The following is a 20,752-nucleotide window of genomic DNA, read 5'->3' as shown; positions in this document are numbered from 1 at the left end:
TCAACAAAGGAATCACAGAGCCTGGGCATAGCCTAAAAATATCCCCAAGTGTCTTCCATAATAAAGGATGACATGGAAATTCCATGAAGGAGAAAGACATATCTGCCTTTCTGTTGCTTATTGCCAAGACCATGTCTTAAATCACATCAAATCTATATTTTCTATTTCCATTTTCAACATTTAGTGAAGACCCCAGCAAAACTTCTCACCTTCTTCCCCTATTAGTGGCCACTACCACTCAATCTGTGACTTGGGTTTTTTTTTTTCCTAAGTTCTTGAAATGGTGAGGAAGAATCCTCCTTTATACCTCACCAACAAATTTAATGCAGCTGAGAGGAGAACAAATTAAAGTTGAGAAAGAAATTGTTAGGAAATAACAGCTTGGAAGAAATTTTTTATGAGTCAAGGATCAACTATTACCCATACCTGGATATTATTCTATTTTTATTCTCCCTCATATATTTTTTTCACTCAGCCCCTATAATAAGAAGGATAATAACAAATAATAAAACTCAGCCAGGAAATAGTATGCTTTAAACCCAGTTTCTTAACTATTTTTTTGCCTAAATAAAAACTCAGGTTTTTTTTTCTGTTTTAAAAAAACAGCTGTGTAATTTTTCATGCTCAAAATATTTTGTTTTCTAATATAGGAAAAAGATTTAAATGTTTGATTCACATAGATGCCATTTAGCCTTTAAAAGATTTCTTTCTCTAGAAAACTAAGATTCTACTGTATCATTTTCTCATGCCTTTTTCTTAAAATTTCTCAATGATGAGGTTTCTGTATTTTATGGCTGGTTCTTTTTGTTCATCCATAATCATAAATTAAAGAGGCCAATATTTATTGTAATAAAAATGAGAATGTGATTGTACAAATATAGAGATATAAGTTCTGTTGAAATAAAAACTTGTCCCATGTTTGTGATCTCTACTCTCTAGGTTCAGTCTGACGCAGCACAAAACTACACCATATACTATTCCATCCGAGGGCCTGGAGTTGACCAAGAACCTCTACATTTATTTTATGTGGAGAGGGATACTGGAAACCTGTATTGTACTCGTCCGGTAGATCGTGAGCAGTATGAATCATTTGAGGTAAATTCTAAAGTTTGTGTATTGTATTAATGGTTCTTAAGCTTGGCCCTTGTGTCTCACATTTCTAATTCATTGACCCTTTTCTATTTCTGAATTTGCCATCGATGCTCTGGCCTTATCTGATAGCCCAGCATTGACTTGAATCAAAAAGAATTTTCATCGGATAAATAAAATTAGATCCTATTAGATTGTTCCTGGGATTTTGGTTTTACTCTTCAGTTTTGCTTTTTGTTTGTTTTTTCAAAAGAAAAAAACGAGTACCATTTTGAGAGCAGTTATTGAGTTGGCAGAAAAGATCTTCGGCCCTCTTTGTAGTGCAGAGATAACACAGGAAGTAAATGAGGCTCAGAAATGACATGAACCTCAGAACCTTTGCAGGGGAGAAAGTTAACCCAGGGGAGCAAGCAAGGAGTGTGGCCAGTGCTTAATGCGGTTCATTCAGTCTTCTTCAGTGTCTGCATCACTTCCCGTGGTGGAATGTGAGTTCATGTGGGAACTTGACCTCATGCTGGTTTGATTTCCTGACAGAACCTGGTGATCTTGCTTAACTCCGTTTTTATCATTTTACAGCTATTTTGGATGAATCAATTATTCATCAGAAGATCACATTAACCTCCTAGACAGACAAGCTTTGAATTAAGTGTGTAGGTTTAAGATTGCTATGACATGACCTTCTAAGTACTTGTAATGTTCTACTCTTTCTATGATACCTGTTATGAAAAAAATTAGAATTGAAATTCATATTATGGAATCAAAAGAACTGACTATGTTCCATACATAATTAATAGCCATTCATTTGTTCTATTTCTTGAATCTTGCTTTTTAAATTAAAAAAATCGTTAGGAAAGTACTAGTCTAAATATAAACACTGATATGCATAGAGTTTTAATTAGTAGAAAGCAAGATAATATACAGTTAAATCTACCTGGAGAATTTGTAGTCCTGAAGAATTGAAGTTAAGAAAGATCCAGAAAGTTGTATTAAAATCCTTGCACCTGAAACTCTCAAACGAAACAAAAAAAGTCCTCAAGTCTTTTTTGAAAATAATAATAAAAAAGTGATACTCATGAACAACATACAGCAATGGCGAGGAAATTAAAATGATCTATGTTACTCTGTTAGACACATTTAAGCATAAAGTGCTCAGCTTCATGGAATTAGTCACCTCTTTTGGCATTAAAGTTATGTCCACATTCAAAATCAGTAACAAATGGTGAGACAAACATTGTAGTTCTGAGCAGTCTCCAAATTCAAGTCCAGGCAAGTTTGAACCATACCTTATTTTAGAGGATAATTTGGGGAGCGTAGGGTGTAGCTCAAGGGTAAAGCTCGCATTTAGCATGTACAATGCTCTGGGTTTGATCTCCAGCTCCATACATGCAAAGAGGATGAATTTCGCTTTTTCCCCCCTTTACTCAATTCACAGATAACTGCCTTTGCAACAACTCCAGATGGGTACACACCAGAATATCCATTGCCCCTGCTAATCAAAGTAGAGGATGAAAATGATAATGCTCCGATTTTTACAGAAACAACATACACTTTTACGGTTTTTGAAAACTGCAAAGTTGGTGAGTATCTACTTTGATGATAGAGAGCAATTTTAATGTGTTTCAGTTCATGAATTGAGTTTCACTATGGCCCCTGGAAAGCAGCATATCCTGGTGGCAGGGACACTGCATGGAATTTTACTCTGCCTTCCATTAGTTGTCCTTGGTCAAGCTTCCTAGTTTTGACAAGCCTTAATTTCCTCATCTATAAAAGGGGTTTTCAGTATGCCAGATTACTATGAAGACTAAATGAAGCATAATGCACATGGAACACAAATCACAGTGCCTTAGAAACAGGAGTTAATAAAAGTTACCTTATCTTTCTATAGTAGGAAAAAATAAATGCTTATAAGAGAGCATACTCCAAGAAAGGAGTCTTTGAGCAATTGGAAATAGTCCTAAAGGTATCTATGGGTGTTCTATAATGGTTAAATGAGTGATGATATTTTGGGCATGACTATGAAAGTCATTGAGAATAATACAGATGTTTTCTCAATCTTGTGAAAACAGTCCATTTTATCTGAAAATCAGAATGCAGTCTGTGAGAACTTCTTTAGAAAGACCTAACTGCACCATCAATTTTCAAAGAAACTGGCTCATGTGGTTAAGTATAGGATTGTAAATAAAAAAAGACTAGGGCATAATTAAATAATTATTTTAGTTTAGAAGTGCAAAAATTGTGAAAGTGTAGCATCGACATTTATAAACTCATACATTAAGTGCAATAAAATGGATTTGATCACCAAATTCCACAATGTTAGAATGCTAGGATTTTTAAAAATTTATAATAATTAGTTATATGACAGTAGAATGCATTTTGACTCATCATACATAAAGGGAGTATAATTTCCAGTTGTACATGTTGTAGATTCACACTGGTCATGTAATACACATAGAGTAATCATGTCCAATTCATTCTACTATCTGTTCTCCCCCCTGTACCTCCTCCCCTACCTTTACTCCCCTCTGCGTAATCCTAAGTACCTCTATTTTTCCCTAGCCCCTGGCCCGATCACTTATTGTGAATTAGTATCTGTATACCAGAGAAAACTATTGTCTTTTGACTTTTTTGGACTGGCTTATTTCACTTGGCATAATATTCTCCAGTTCCATCCATTTACCTCAAATGCTATCATTTCATTCTTCTTCAAGGCTGAGTAATATTCCATTGTGTATATACAACACATTTTCTTTATCCATTCATCTGTTGAAGGGTGTCTAAGTTGGTTCCTTAATTTGGCTATTGTGAATTGAGCTGCTATAAATATTGATGTGGCCACGTCACTATAGTAGGCTGATTTTAAGTCCTCTGGGTATAAACCAAGAAGTGGGATAGCTGGGTCAAATGGTTGTTCCATAGAATGCTAGGATTTTTAAAAGGAAGTGGTGCTTTATGTAGAGGTGTGCAAACTCCTCTACAAAAAAAAAATATATATGTTTACCACTACCCTAGTGTATAGTAAAGTGATCCACAGCTTTTTTTGAGGTAGGTAAAAAGCATTGAAGTAAATGAGAATTTGAATGTACGAAAGCTTTGGAAATTAAATAGAATATTTTTTTAATACATAGGTTCCACCGTGGGACAGGTGTGTGCAACTGACAAAGACGAGCCCGACACCATGCACACACGCCTGAGATACTCCATCCTGGAGCAGCTGCCGTCCTCGCCCACACTCTTTTCTATGCATCCGGCTACAGGCGTGATCACCACCGTGTCATCTCAGCTGGACAGAGAGGTAACGGAATTATTAACAAGTTAAACTTGATTGCACTGTGGCTATTTCATAGTACAAGCTAATTTTCCCTAATCTGAAAATCCCAAATCTGAAATGTTCTCAATGTTTTGAGAAATGACATGATATCACAAGTGGAAAATTCCACACCTGAACTCACGGGACAGATCATGGTTAAAACGCAGGCATAGTAATGTGTGTGCGTAGTAAGGAGGGTACAGTGGCACACACCTGTCATCCCAGTGATTTGGGAGGCTGTGGCAGGAGGAGTGCACATTTGAGGTCAACCTCAGCAACTTATAAGACCTTGTCTAGAAATAAAAAAAGAAAAAGGGTTGGAGACATAGCTCAGTGGTAGAACGCCCCTGGGTTCAATCCCATGCCCTAAACATACAGACAAACTAAACAAAAATAAAACAAATAAGAACAACAAAAAAAATCCACATAGGCACAAGCTATGCATAAATGAAATACAAACGAATTTTGGGATTAGATGTGGGCCCCATCACCAAGTTTTCAAATCACGTGTATACAAATATTCTGAAATCTGAAAAATCTGAAAAATAAAACACTTCTTATCCCAACTGTTTCAGAAAAGGAACATTCATCCTGTGCCTGGACAGATATCTCTGTAGATGTGCTTTTGAAAAGCATAATGTGAAAAAAATTGAAAATAATAATAATAATATAGTATCATTATCATATATTATATTATTATTATTGTTATTATTACAATGCTGAGAATTGAAGCTCGCGCCTCCTGCAGCCAGGAAAGAGCTCTACCATTGAGCTATCCCTCTAGTCCTAGGAACATTGCTATTTTAAGTAAGTTAATCTTCCAGGGGGCTAATTTTTTAACCACTAATTTATTCTCTCCTGAATTTACTGTTTCATGAACCAAAGTTTCTAATTAAAAAATACAGCATTAAAGAGAGGAAGTGTCAAATATGAAAAGTAAACTGTTTGGCGACCTGCAGAAATTTGTTGTTTACAGAGAGAGACATTCTTCTCTCTCGTGGTTCTTCATCAGTCTCAACTATCCCTTCCCCTTATATAGATGAAGTTTTTATCTCTCCAACCTTAGGTTTCTATGTTCAACTGACTGCTACAAATCCTTATTTTGATGTTTCAAAGGTACTTAGATATGTATCTAAAATTTAGCTCATCTCCTTAAACATGCTCGCCCATATTTTTTTAGCAAAAAAATGATATTAATGAATCAGCTGTTCATAATATTTTCTGTTGTTGCCTTGGAGTCCTATTCTTAAAGCTATATTCGATTTCTACTTTTATCCTCTCAATCAGATCACTTTCCAAAGCATGTTGATATTACCTCTGAGATTATTTTACTATTATATTGTCTGTTTCCACTGTACCTACCCTAGTTTAATCATTCATTTACTTATTCAACTGGTACTTTTCCACCAAACATTAGGCTTCTGAATTTTTACAGCGGTTTGTCTTTTGTACTAATTTATATTCCTTAATCTTAAAACATAGTAATGTGATTATTTGGTATTTCTTTGATTCTTGAAACTTCCTGTAGGTTCATTTCCTCTGTTTCCTTATCCCCTCATGAATGAGAGCAGTAATCCTCAAACTTTTTGGTCTCAGGGCCCATTTACATTCATAAGTATTGTTGAAGATGCTGGAGACCTTTTATTTATGTGGGTTATATTTATTGCTATTTACTCCATTAATACTAAAAGCCAAGGACAGTTTAAAATATGTGTTATTTTACTTATTTAAAGTAACAACAAAAGTACTACATGTTAGCTGGCCATGGTGGTGTATGCCTGTAATCCCAGCAGCTCAGGAGGCTGGACAGGAAGCTTGTGGATTCAAAACCAGCCTCAGAAAAGCAAGGTACTAAGCAACTCAGTGAGACCCTGTCTCGAAATAAAACACAAAATAGGGCTGGGGATGTGGCTCAGTGGTTGAGTGCCCCTGAGTTCAATCCCCAGTACCCACCCCCACCCCCCAAAAAAGTACTACATGTTAGCACAGATAAAATTTGTATAAAACTAAATAAATTTTCCAAACAATAAATAATTCAGTGAAAAGAGTGGCATTGTTATGCACTTTACAAAATCTCTTTACTATCTGACTTCATGTAAGACAGATGGATTGTCATATCTCCTGTTTTCTCTCTGTCGTAATAAATAGTTTCAGCTGAAGCGTGTAAAGAACTTTTGACATGGTATGAAGTGAGAAAAGAGAGTAGTATTTCAATAGTAGTTGCAAATAATTGTGTCTATTCTGTGATACTAAATCGAAACTTAACAAGTGGTAGTTTCCTAAACATTTTTCACAATATGAACTCTGAAGACTTATCAATGAACTTTGGTACTTTGTTCCAGTAAAATCCATTGATCTGTCTTGTACTATGAATGGATATTTCACTCTTTTGTGATATTTACTTTCACTGTCATTTGGAAAACATTGCTTCCATGAATTATATGTACATATTCCAAATGTGATGTATTTTATTAAACAATATTGAAGAAATAACCTCTTGATTTCCATTCATATCTCAATGGTTGATACAAATTCTCCAAAGTTCTCACTTTTGCTTGAAAACTGTAATTTAATATTTGCAAACAATAATTATTTGTTAAGTGATTTGACAAAATGTTTTCCATATATTCTAGTCTGAATAACCACAGGCATTTTTCATGAAAAAAAAATAGTATTCTTTGGGGAAAAAAATCCCCAAAGCAATTTTAATAAATCACAATGGCTGGTTCAGCTTGCAAATCAAACAATCGTATAAGTATTTTACTTTATTTATTTAGTTTTTTGGGGTACCGAGAATTGAACTCAGGGACAGTTGACCACTGAGCCACATCCCCAGCTCTATTTTGTACTTTATTTCATATTAAATTAGATGAAATTATTCAATTTTCACAAACTGATTAGAAATTACTGGTGTGAGGAAGTTTCTTTTTAAGTACATGAGCACCATTAGATTTAATAGTGTTCTTTGAATTATTAATGAATGGAAATGATAGAACATAAACTAAGATTTCATTTATAATATTGTTATTTTGCCCAATAATTAAGTTCTTTCTTTGTTTTCAGTTAATTGACAAATACCAGTTGAAAATAAAAGTGCAAGACATGGATGGTCAATATTTTGGTTTGCACACAACTGCAACTTGTATCATTAATATTGGAGATGTGAATGACAACTTGCCAACATTTTCTCCTACTTCTGTAAGTGTATGGTATTTATACAAGAAAATGTATAACAGAGTTGTTAAATATCTATGCCTCATGATTTCAAATGAAGTACCACAATGATGTACTATTTTGGTGTTAGAGTTTTAAATTATGTCAACATGGTACTTTAGAAATTGGAAGAACAGAATGTGAAGGTGATCTGGCTGTGACATTTGTCAACCCACTGATTGACTCATATGGGTGCCTAGGCAGAGTTGCCTTCTCCCTGACCATGTGCATCCGTCCTGAAGGTGCTGTGCACTTGGTTGAAGAGGATGACCTTTCCTGAGAGAGGAGAAGGAGGAGGACCAGTCTTGGGTCAAGGTGTAGGAGTTGTTGTGCTCTCTGACAGAACCTCCAAAACAGCTCTCAAGAAACTGGAAGAACAGAGCTTACTTCACATGGGGGTTTATTTTTCTTAGGGCTAACTACTGAAATATTTTTGTTTCTTTTCATTATTTTTAGTATGTGACATCAGTGGAAGAAAACACAATTGATGTGGAGATCTTACGTGTTACCATTGAGGATAAGGATTTAATTAATACTCCTAATTGGAGAGCTAATTATACCATTTTAAAGGGCAATGAAAATGGAAATTTTAAAATTGTAACAGATCCCAGAACCAATGAAGGAGTTCTGTGTGTAGTTAAGGTAAGAATAAGTTAGTTAATCTGTTATTTGTAATTTATAATATTATGGAATAGCATATTGGGTTTAATAGGAACAAAGAAATTCTGGTACATGCAGGAATAATATATATATATATATATATATATATATACATATATATATATATAGGTAAATATGTGTGTGTTTTATATATATATGTATATGAACATATTCATTTGTGGTAACCTTTATAAAGTCATGATTTAAAAAAATCATTTGCATGTATTCAATTAATTTGATACAGTAGCCACCTTGTAACCAATATCTCTCTACAATTTAAAAACTGGCATAACTTTGATGCTAGTGGACAGAACCAAACTTTTCTAGACTATTCATTCTGTATCTGGGTCAAGAAACCTCCAGTTAGTAAAACTTGCCAAATGAGTCACTCCTGGTCAGAGCCACAGAGAGGCTGTTTGTAGGTTTGTTCATATTTATCCAGCATACAATACATCCTTAACTTCCAGGTTCAGTATGGGAATCCTCGACCACTCAAAGACATAAGTACTTCTAAAACTTCTTTCTAATACCATTTTTACATCTGACGAGAACTTACTGCTAATTCAGGAGCCAGAGATAGCATATAAACTATCTGAGCTGTTTTGACCTTGAACAAAGTCATAGACTTATTTCTGCTGCATCTTTAATTACAACATGATTCTTTTGTGGATCTATAGAATCTTCTGTTTGCACTTATGTTCAAGGAGTATGTGTCAAAAAGGGTGAATGTTTTTCCTTGCTATGATGAAAATTAGCTGCACTTTGTGTATTACTTCCTCTGTTTCAAAAGAACAAAGAAAGGTCTTTTGATTCCTGTCTCTGTCTCACCCACCCCCGCCCTAATCCTAAGAAGAAACTTTATCTTTGTGAAGTCCAAGACCTAAAAAAAAATCTTTTGTTCATTTTCATTACAAGTACAAATCAGGTCAAATACATAAAGTCTTCCAACAAACTTGGTGCTTCCAGTTTTTAAGAAAGGGGGTGGAGGGCAGGGAGATATAAAATGAAAGGGTCATGTTCTTAAACTTTCTATTTCTGTGTCTCCCCTCTTAAATACATTTTTATAAAGTTTGGCCCAGTTTTTGTACGCAAACCAGGTCCAAGTAATTTTATTCATCTCAAGAGTGTAATACAAGCTGTCCTAAAAAAAACAATGGTGTAGTAAGTGACTATTGGTTATGATGTTTCATTTGTTAACATCAGTCTTACTAAATTCTTCCTGAAATCATTACCAGGACCTATTATATGACCTGTGTTAAATTTGTAGTTGAGGAGGAGTTTTTTGTTTAGGTTTTGTCGACTCTGCTTAAATACTGAATCGAATGAAGAATTCCCCTCTCTCCATCATCACCATGATTTTCGAAATATGTTTCATAGTCTTGTGACTGCTTCCAACATAGTACTTAGGTATTTCCAAATTTAAGAAGTTATATGTACTAGTCAACATTTAAATGTTGCCAACTATTAAATGTCTCAGTCTGATTTCCAACACGTTTGCTTTGCTAGCCACTGAATTATGAAGAAACCCAACAGGTGGCCCTGCAACTTGGTGTAGTTAATGAAGCTCCATATTCTAGAGAGGCTAGCTCAAGATCCGCCATGAGTACAGCAACGGTTACTGTTAACGTGAAAAATCAGGACGAGGGTCCTGAGTGCAGCCCTCTAGTCCAGACTGTTCGAATCAAAGAAAATGCACCAGCAGGGACAAGAAGCAGTGGATACAAAGCATATGACCCAGATACAAGAAGCAGCACTGGAATAAGGTGTTTATCATCCTACTGTTCACTCTGAATTTATTGTGTTTTAAAGATTTATAATTTACTTATTGCCATTTTGTTCATAATACTTTTTCGTGATTTTAATTCATCATTGTAAACAGGTATAGGAAAGTAAGTGATCCAAAAGGGTGGGTCACCATTGATGAAGATTCAGGTTCAATCACAGTTTTCCGGAGCCTGGACAGAGAGGCAGAGGTCATCTCAAATGGTGTCTATAACATTACAGTCCTTGCATCAGATAAAAGTAAGAAATGTGTTTTTAAGCCTGCTATCTACATCTTCAGCTATATATTTCCTCAGTTTTTAATCAACAACCTACATTTTAAAAAGTGGTTCTAGACATTCTGAGTTTTCATTTCTCCCCAAAATGACATATAGAATAATTGAGAGATTTTCTATGATTTATTAACTCATTTCTGCTTTGTGAATAGAATTTTCAGGGTTAAATGTAATTATAAAACAATTTAGTCATAAGATGCACTTGAAACCATAACATATTAACATTAAATAACCAGGAAAAATTGAGAAAATTACATTAGTAAAACAAACTTTGATTTATCTACTCGTTTCTCGTACAATCTTCACTTTGTCCAGAAGGTTCATTATAGGGAGAACATACTTATAGCCACACGGTACACTTCTGGAAAGCAGTTATAACTTTTACAGGAAACTAACAGTATACTGAGGGGTTAGAATTGTGATTAAGCTCACTCTATAAAAATAAATCATCCCCACAATAAATAGTAATTTATAAAATTAGATAACACTATGAATCCATAAAATCACATAAAATGTGAAATTCTGTGCATCTTATAAAATCGAGAGGAATATGAATAGAGTGATTATATGTAAGACTCATTTAGTGCACAAAATATAATTTACCATAACATACATTTGAACTTTGATCCTTTGTAAAATAAATGTGCTAACTATAATAAACATGTTTATTATGCTCTCACTTGCAAAATTAAAATTTAGCCATGATTTTGGAAGATGATTTAGGCATTCTAATTCTCTCTGAGTTAATTCTGGAATATCCTCCAACTAATCTCCTTAAATATTGTTCCTCTGTTATTCTATTATTTTCTTCTAGAATTCCTATTAGGTGAATGTTGCTATTTTATTTCTACTAGAATTTGAGCTATAATTTTCTCTTTTAATAATTAATTACTTTTCTTGGGCTGGGGAGATAGCTCAGCTGGTAGAGTGCTTGCCTCGCAAGCATGAGGCCCTGGGTTCAATTCCCAGCACCACAAAAAAAAAAAAATAATAATAATTAATTACTTTTCTTTATGTCTTGGAAGATCCTAGGTATACCTGTTTTGAAGAAGTCTTACATAGAATTAATCTAACTGGTGATTTTGTTGGATTTTAACATTGCTTACTTGGGAATTTTAATTGGAAGGCTTATATTAAATGGGAAGTGCTTGATTTGCTTTCTGCTTTCGTTTTTTGTTTGCTTTTTTTCTCTTCCATTGTACCTCATTTTAAGTAGCAGTCTTGTGGTTGCTTGTACCTGCTTCTTTTCTGTGGCCCATGGTTCAGGACCTGTTTTGAACCTGGTGACCCATTGCTCCTGGCCCAGATGATGCTGGAACTACTGAAGGTCCTGTCACTGGACCGCACTGCAGGGCTCTGCCTGGTCCTCTGGCTTTCCTAGGTGGGCAGCTTCCCATGAGACAGAACCTCAGGCAGTGAGCAGTAAAGGTTTTTTCCTTCTTCTTATCCACCTCAGTGTTCAAGGCCTCTTTAATACTCAGAAGGAATAACTGATTCAGAGACAGGACTCCTGGACCCAAGTTCAACTTCATACTTAATAACTGCATTACTACTTTGTACCCCAGATTTATCTCTGCTTTGTCTTTGAATCTTCCAGATTTTTCAGTGTCGTGCCTTGTGCATAGTTCTTATCCAGTAAATTTTTGCTGCCTTTATATAGATTAAGTACTTAAACTACACCCATAGTGACTATTTCAGTTTGCAAGTGATTTTCCACTCTTAGAACATTTCCATATACTATTTTGTTTTATTTTTCCAAATATATATTTTCTACCATTTAGTTTTCTTGATGAAAAACCTTAGTGCTTCCTGTATGTATATTGAATTCCAATCTGGTTTTCAAAGGTCCCCAACCCTTTTCTCCACTGTCAACTCCCCGCTCTCTGCTCTCTGCTTTTTCCTTTATTTTCTCCAGATCAGGGGTATATACAACATGCTTTCTGACCTCCTTGAATTTCTTTATGTTTTTGAACATCCCAGAAGTACTACTGTTCATACTCTTCCTTTTTCCTCTCAAAAATCAATCAAAACTCACCTATATAAAGATTTCTCTTTCTTGCAGTGAATTCTTGAATGGATGAACATATCTAATATAGCAGTTATTCTCTACAGTCCACTTGAATGTAGTAATTTTTTTAAAACTTTGTTTTTGGTACTGGGAATTGAACCTAAAGGAGCTCAACCTCTGAGTCAGATCCTCAGCCCTTTTTATATTTTTATTTCGAGACAGTGTGTTGCTAAATTGCTTAGGGCTTCACTAATTTGCTGAGGTTGGCTTTGAACTTGTGATCCTCCTGCCTCAGCCTCCCAAACTGCTGAGATTGCAGGTGTGCACCACCATATCTGGCTGTCATATTCTTCTTTTAATGTTCCCTGAGGACTTAGCCTATGGCTGTGCTTGTGCTTGTGAAATTTTTGAATTTTCAGTGTATAATTTCTTGGTAAAAACTTCAAACATTAAAAATGTATTTTTACTTTGATTTTCCTAGATGGGAGAACTTGTACAGGGATTCTGGGGATTATACTTGAAGACATAAATGATAATGGCCCATATATACCTAAGCAGACAGTGGTAATCTGCAAACCCACTATGTCCTCTGCGGAGATTGTTGCTGTTGATCCTGATGAACCCGTAAATGGTCCACCGTTTGATTTTAGTTTGGAGAGTTCTGATTCAGAAGTACGGAAAATATGGAGACTGACGAAAATTAATGGTATGTGTTTTTAAACATTGCCTTTTTCTGTTTAACATCGTCTAGATGTTATTCTTCTCAACAACATCTGAAATACGTTTTTCTTGATGAAATAGAATAAAACAATTCTCAGTTTGGGTGTGGTGGGCCCTGGGCCTCTCTAGTGTCTGCCCGTAATCCTATGTCAGAGTTCCTTTAGGCAAAATTTCTTGTGTTCTCATTCCCACTCCAAGGATCCACCCACGTAGAGTCTTCACGTGATAATCATAACCTGCATTATAAGGGAATCCCTCTCTTTGGCGGATTAGTTCTGCAGGAAGTGGACTCTGAGATAGTAACTCAAGCAGAATGTGTCTTAAGAGATGTGCTTGGAATCAGCTGGGAAAGGAAGGACTGGGAAAAGGAGAAATGGAATTTCCGCGCAGGTCAAAGAACAGCTTGCGCTGATCCCATGAGGAGACTGAACTCATGTCCTTTCCCAGAGGTTCCACGTTGATTCCCTTTTCTCTCTCATCGCTCTGTCAGTGGAACTGGAGCCGGAAGGACACTCACATAAGATAATGACAGCAGCCCTTTATTGCACTGGAATCTGGTGCCCAGAGTGTCCACCATGCCCTCACTCCTGTCTGCCCCTGGGTTGACTTCTGACCATTTTGTGTCTACTGTTTTCCTTGGGATTCTTCCTCAACTTGTTCCCAGTCTTTACTTTAGACATCAGCACAGAAGGGTCTGTGGTGACAAGGATGGTGAAGGCGAAGGTGACCCCTCCATTTCCACCTTCCCATCATTCCCTGCATCAGCCATCCCCTGTCTCCTGCTCGCCCTGCCCCTGGACTGGGTTGCTGTGCTCTGCCAGTTTTTAGGACTCAAGAACTTCTGCAAATTTAGTGAGGTTTGCCTTAAAATGTCCTGAACCCTCTTTAAATCCCATGTTTTCAGTGACTGACTCTCACATCCCTATTAGGACAAATTAGAAAAGTGAGAAAACACAAAATGGAATGGGATGGGGAAAGGAAAAAAAGAACCTACAGAAATAAGTCAGCTACTGTCTTGAAGCCTGCCTTGTGAACTGACAAGATTGTTTTAGATATTCTGTTTTGTGTTGGGAGTGGGGGGTGTGAGGGGGTTATTGATTAGTTTTTTTTAGGGAAAATCAACCTTATACTTAGATTTTGGCTTTTCTACTCATTTGGCGTCATAACATCATTGTTTGAAATAGTGTTGATAGGAAATGATAATTTAAAAAATATATCCCTACTTTTTGGGGTGCAGTATTGCATACCAGTGATGTCAGCGACCCAGGAGGCTGAGGCAGGAGGATCACAGATTCAAAACCAGCCTCAGCAACTTAGACCTTCAACAACTTAGCAGATCATCTCAAAATAAAAAATAAAAAGGGCTGGGATGTAGCTCAATGGTAACACACTCCTGGGTTCAAACCACAGTAACCCCTACCCCCAAATATAGCCTTACTTAAGCAAGTAAAACTTTGGCAGAAGTATGAACTTTGTGGGTTTTTTTTGTTTGTTTGTTTGTTTTTGTTGTTGTTTTGTTTTGTAGTTGTGGGTGTTAAACTCAAGGTTTCACACATGCTAGGCAATTTCACTACCACTGAGCTATATCCCAAGGCCCCCAATTTTGTTATTTTAAAGAGTTGCTGGTCTGTGAATTCATCCTAAACCAGGGAAACACCCAGTTAAGAAACACCAAGAAAAGACTTTGAAGTCATATAGTCAAATGCTGGCTCCACCATTTATTAGTTCTGTAAATCTGAGCATACTATTTATTCTCTTTGAGTATCAATTTACTCAGGTGTAAAATGGGATTATTTCAGAAAGTAAATGAGATCATGAATGAAATAGACCATGGCACACTGTGAATCATTGGTTTTGATTTTGTTTGTCTTGTTATTTTTATTATTCCTTACACAATAAACTTGACAATTTAACCATGGTCTATCTTAAAATCTTAATTCAGCAATTTCATCACCTAACATTCAAATTTACATTTAGAGCCTCAAACACCTTACAAAAATTGGAGTGTCTCATTGGGCATTTAAGTGAGAGAGGGATTGTCCTTTGGCATGTGACATCTATATTAAGTACTACGTCTTTGGTTCTGAATCCAAGATTGTATTGGCTTGTCTTCTGGATCTCTTTCTACCTCTGCTCTAAAAAAATAAAAACAAAAAACTATGCAGTTGAACCCAGTGCCCTTTAGACGGTGCATCTAGCAGTGTGACCTATGACCTACTAATATGTTCAAGGTCAGATGTGTTCTAAGTTGTCAGAATCAGCCTCTGACAATAAATCACAAGTGTGTGTGTTTACTTGGCACAGTATGGAAAAGAATGAAGGGAGACACCCAGAGTTTCAGACTGTTACTCTCTGATGAATCATATATAAAGGGAAATATAGGCTGACTGGTTTAATTGAATATTTTACAGATACGATAAAAACCAGTCTCTTAGTTACGATGAGAGGATTTGTTTATGAACAGATAAAATATATTATTTCAAGAGCCAAAAAAGACCAACTTTTATATGCAATATGCAATGGCTGCAGATAGAACTATTTAGACCATTCTCTGCTAGTAGTCATGTTATCCCATCAGAATGTCCATTTGTAGGGCAATAAGATAACTGTCTGATAATTAGTTATTTATGCCTAGGAGAAATTGGTGATGTTTTATAGTGCTTGGCTTTATTTCTTTCTCAGATACAGCGGCACGTCTTTCTTATCAGAACGATCCTCCATTTGGATCATACGCAGTACCTATTCGAGTTTCAGATAGATTTGGCTTATCTACAGTCACTTCACTGAATGTTATTTTATGTAACTGCATTACCGAAAATGACTGCACATTTCGCACAAGTGAAAGGACTGGCAACGGAGAAGTAAAACTCGGAACATGGGCCATCCTGGCAATACTGTTGGGCATAGCATTGCTATTTTGTAAGTCCTTTCTTGAATTTTTAATAACAGTCTTTAAGATAACTTCCAAGGAACATTCTTATAATCAGCACTCTCACCTATAGCTGATCATTTGCATATAGCTTAATTTCTATTTAACACACAAATACGTTTAGTATGTGTTTTAAGTACACTTTTGAATATCTAGTGTCTTCTCAGCAGACATAAATTTCAGTGTAGAAATACAGCATGTGCCACATGTATTTAGAGCAAACTTGTATACTGACTGCTTTGACACAAGCAGTCATATTTGTATGCTTAGGAAAGTTACAATTTGTCTTGCATATTCATTACTGTAAATTCATACTTTCACATTATTTTATGATAGACTCAGGTAGTGTTCTTTCTCTCTTCCTCCAGGTATACTATTTACATTAGTCTGTGGGATTTCTAGGACAACCAAAGAACTGAAAGTACTGCCTGATGATTTAGCCCAGCAGAACCTCATTGTGTCAAACACCGAAGCTCCTGGAGATGACAAAGTGGTAGGTCTTGTGTCTTTTTTAAAATAAATACAAAGGATGAATCAGTGTATTATGTATATTCCTTCTAGAGTGATCTTTCCCGAGCAAAGTTCTTTGGTGTTGGGTAATTTACCATAAATTGTCATCTCTCCTGTTGAACTGATAAACTGACGAATTGCTATGGGGACACATGGTATTTTGATTTGGCCATATAGTGCTAGCTTATAGTGAAAATCCTTTAGCATGTCATTATTGCTTTTTACTTCAGATGTCTCATGGTTTCAATGTTAGGCCTAGTTTTCTGCATCTATTTAAATTGCCGCTTATGCTGTAAACATGTTGCATTTAATTAGTCACAGATCACCAGTGTAATTGTTTTTAAATTTTTTCTGGCAGCAGCAATAAAATCGCTATATGCTTTGATCATCGTGGGAAGAAGTTTAATGAATTCTTTCTGGCTATAATGTGGGTTAGAAAAGAGCCTGAGGTTGAATATCCAGATCAACAGTACTAACAAGTGACTGCATTGCTCTGACTTTTTCTAGTCTAATATGTGGAAGAGGAGCAAGTAAATTCCCTATAAAAAGCATCGTTGATGATCAGAGCAGGAAAGAGTTGGAAAATAAAAGACTAATGCATTTAGGGAGGGATTGAAAGAAATAAAACTTAAATTACATTAGGGCCAAAGCTTTGATGTTCTTGATATCTTCTCTGCCTGGTTTATTATTTGTAGTTATGTAGATTGCAAGAATATATTATTGCAGCTAAGATTCTTACAGCAACTTCATTCTTTTTATTTAGTTGAAGTGACTGAATTGCTGAATAAGAAGGCTGATTATTATTTGTTTTTGTCCAGTCAGATAAAAAGGGATGGATTTAACTATGAAAGCAACATTTTATAGTTGAACTATGAAAGTGAATACCTGTGAGATGGTAGTGCTGCTTTGGGGTGTGAGATGCAGGAAGGAGATAACAACTGAAGTTGTATGGTATCATAAGAAGCTTTTAAAGAAGGAATTATACATCAAGCTTTCCAAGTTGTCCAGGTGCCGCTGACAGCTGCAACTTGTTTCTTATGTGAAGACGCAAAATTCATTCCTGGGTTTGGAATAGTCAGGTGCTCAGGATTGACAAAGAGAGGTTTAGTTTCTGTCCCCAGAGAACTTACTACTTTCTAGCACACAGAACAAATCAAGCCATTATCGGCATGATCGTGGTTTTTCTTCATCATTTGTTGTTGTTGTTTTCTTTAATTTCCTCCATGCAAATTGTTTTCATTTCAGTATTCCACAAATGGTTTCACAACCCAGGCTGTGGGTGCTGCTGGTCAGGGAATTTGTGGCACCTTGGGATCAGGAGTCAGAAATGGAGGGCAGGAGACCATTGAAATGGTGAAAGGACACCAGACCCTGGACTCCTGCCGGGGCACTGGGCATCATCACACGCTGGACTCCTGCAGGGGAGGACATGTCGAGGTGGACAACTGCAGATACACTTACTCGGAGTGGCATAGTTTCACTCAGCCCCGACTTGGAGAAGTGAGTTTCCCTAGGTGTTCTACAAATCCATTTTAATTTCCCTTAAACTTTAAAAATGATGATGATTTTATGTTTATTTATACCTTTATTTTCATTTAATTAAGAATCTACTCATTGGAAGATTTGTTTTTCTTAATTCTGATTTAGTTACGTTCAGATTTAAGTAGTTAGGTACATTTCTTCGAATATTGTTTGGGTTTTGTTATTCTTAATGAAATAAGATGTGATGATATTTAAATTATTCTTTCAAGACTTTGTGCTAACATTTCCCACCTGATAATTCATGTCTTAGAATCCAGAAATGCAGTACAAGACAATACCATGTGCATCATCACTGAGCCTGTCCGGGGATATCTGAGCTCACATCCATGTGGGTTCAGTTTAATTGATATGTTATCACTTTCTGCCATCATTTTTGAAAGGGGAAATTAATGATGACCTAAAATAACCACTCGTTACTTGCTACCTAGAAACTTGCTATCTACTGAATTGATAGTGTGATTTTGATGATACAGACCAATCATGTGCATTTTTTATATGTAGGAATCCATTAGAGGACACACACTGATTAAAAATTAAACAATGAAAGGTAAATCAAAGCAATTATTTTTATGTTAGTATATTTTGGTGTTTAAAATAATAATAATAAAATGTGTTGTGTTTTTCCTCTTGGCAGAAGGTACATCAGTGTAATCAGGATGACAATCACAAGCACGCTCAAGACTACGTCCTTACGTATAACTATGAAGGAAAAGGATCGCTGGCTGGTTCTGTGGGCTGTTGTAGTGAACGACAAGATGAAGATGGGCTTGAATTTTTGGATCATTTGGAGCCCAAATTTAGGACACTAGCAGAAGCATGCATGAAGAGATGAACATGTTCTCATAAGTCAACAAAAGCCAGGGGCTTTGTCACTGTTTTATTTTATTTTTCTCTTCCTTTCAAAAATTACAAACGAGGATCTTTCAAAATAGAAGATGTTATGTTTGGAACTTTTCTTCGCTTATTTTGCAGAATCTCTTTGGCCAAGTGCATAATTATCAAGAAACCATGTAAGTCCACAATTTTTTGGACTTTCATGTAGTTTTTGATTACATGCTCCCAAGTGGATTTACAGATAGGAAACTTGCATTATTGTTTACATTTGGGCATAATGACAACAACCAAGTCATAATGCAATAAGATTTAATTAATTCAAATCTATATTTATAGACCACTTAAAGTATAACCTAATCGAAGATCATAGAGAACATTATCTCCAGTTAACTACTTAGTTATTTGTGTGGTGCTTGGAAACTGTTGTTTTCGTAAACAGTCTAAATGTATACACTGCATTCTTGTGTTGCTTTATTCTTGTAGCAGGACCTTTCTTCGTAATGGGCAGGAAAATTTCTAACCAGGTATTGACTGTTATTACAATTCCATTTTGGTGGAGTTCACTTTTAGATTTTTATAGAATCTTGTACGGAGTTCATAATTTCTCTGTACTTTGTTAGTGAATTTTTTTTCAAAAGTGCTTTTAGAATGTATTTTTGCTCTTGCAATTTGTTTTTGTCTCTGAAATGCCAAATGGTCTCACTCTCTTTCATTCTGTTCCTTTTTCTCTCCCCCATCCCCCACTTGTCTGTCTTCGATCCTTTTTAGAAACTTCTACTTGGGTTAGAAAATTCAAATATTTTTCAAAGTTGTCTCTCTTTTCCTCTTGTAAAAGGTGGATTTTGTTTTGCTTTATGTAAGCATATGTATTCTTTTTTTTTTCTTAAAAATCAATGTTTGTTAATTTTATTGTTTTGAATATCTTGGTGATTGCTTCATTACCTCCTCAACTAAGAATTTTACCATTGAAACTATAGAACTATGTCATGATTTTTTAGAGGCACCATTCTATGTTAACAAAAGAAATGGTGTAATTAGAATTGGGATGTGGATATTTAGTGTGTGATTGCACAGTTACAGTTCATATCTTTAAAGCCAGGATATAGTTTATAAATGCCAAATAGTGTTGGTTGTTTGAAATAAGCTTCAGAATACAGGGATCTTGAAAGTTCTCTAGGATGACAGTTTTATCACTTTTTAGATAAGATGGTTAGTCCTGTCTGTAAAGTTGTTCTTTTAATATTTCAGTTTCAGTTTTTAGCAAATATACAAATGGGCCAAACCACTTAAACTTTAAAACAATAAGATAAAATTAAACTATAGCCAACCAAATTTCAGATTTATGGCTTATTTCAATAAATTCTCTGTGTGCAACTATATGGACATTCTAAATATATTTCTAACATTTAAGATTGTTAATAATGTGCTTGTCTTGAATGTATAAGGTTGGCTTATAACAATTATTTTTTCAAAATTAGCATTGGATAGTTATTCAGTAACCATCTATCTTTTCAATAGTTTCATTACTGCTCAGTCAAAAATATGATTTCCCAGAAATGTTTTTAATAAATTATGTATAAAAATCTTGTGTATTACTGGTTATGCTGTTTTTAAAAATGGGTGTGAATTTGTTTGGTCTGATATGGGTTTAAAGGGTTTGTTTTTCTGATATAGAGAAGTTGAGTCCCTGGTTTACACTCCTGTAATACATTTTTAGAATTTAGAGTTTGATTTGGAGAGATCTCTGATGCACTTTCCCCACACATTTATACGTTAATACCATTATAAGGACTGGGATGTTGTGGTACTGGTTAAATTGCATACATTATTTTGAGTGTATTTCTATTACCTTAAAATGGGGAATACTTCTAGAACTCCTTTCT

At 35.5% G+C, this 20,752-nt stretch overlaps 1 protein-coding gene across 2 annotated transcripts in view; it reads left to right on the top strand.

Annotated features, from left to right (window-relative positions):
* Positions 1 to 20,465, top strand: part of Dsc2 (desmocollin 2) — a 32,666-nt gene extending 12,201 nt beyond the window's left edge. Inside the window, exons 5-17 of one of the 2 annotated variants that reach the window (XM_047526641.1) lie at positions 940 to 1,095; positions 2,522 to 2,666; positions 4,215 to 4,381; positions 7,460 to 7,594; positions 8,066 to 8,251; positions 9,776 to 10,032; positions 10,149 to 10,291; positions 12,816 to 13,040; positions 15,737 to 15,973; positions 16,352 to 16,476; positions 17,739 to 17,993; positions 18,537 to 18,582; positions 18,670 to 18,812. In XM_047526641.1, the coding sequence (XP_047382597.1) occupies positions 940 to 1,095; positions 2,522 to 2,666; positions 4,215 to 4,381; positions 7,460 to 7,594; positions 8,066 to 8,251; positions 9,776 to 10,032; positions 10,149 to 10,291; positions 12,816 to 13,040; positions 15,737 to 15,973; positions 16,352 to 16,476; positions 17,739 to 17,993; positions 18,537 to 18,572 (2,067 nt within the window). In that variant the 3' untranslated portion in view covers positions 18,573 to 18,582; positions 18,670 to 18,812. Of the gene's footprint in view, positions 1 to 939; positions 1,096 to 2,521; positions 2,667 to 4,214; positions 4,382 to 7,459; positions 7,595 to 8,065; positions 8,252 to 9,775; positions 10,033 to 10,148; positions 10,292 to 12,815; positions 13,041 to 15,736; positions 15,974 to 16,351; positions 16,477 to 17,738; positions 17,994 to 18,536; positions 18,583 to 18,669 lie in introns of both variants that reach the window. The other variant, XM_047526640.1, reaches the window with a different exon arrangement.
* Positions 20,466 to 20,752: the final 287 nt, after the last annotated feature.

The sequence above is a fragment of the Sciurus carolinensis genome, chromosome 15, assembly GCF_902686445.1.
Source record: "Sciurus carolinensis chromosome 15, mSciCar1.2, whole genome shotgun sequence".
NCBI classification, from domain to species: Eukaryota; Metazoa; Chordata; class Mammalia; order Rodentia; family Sciuridae; genus Sciurus; species Sciurus carolinensis.
This window is presented reverse-complemented; position numbering and strand designations above follow the sequence as displayed.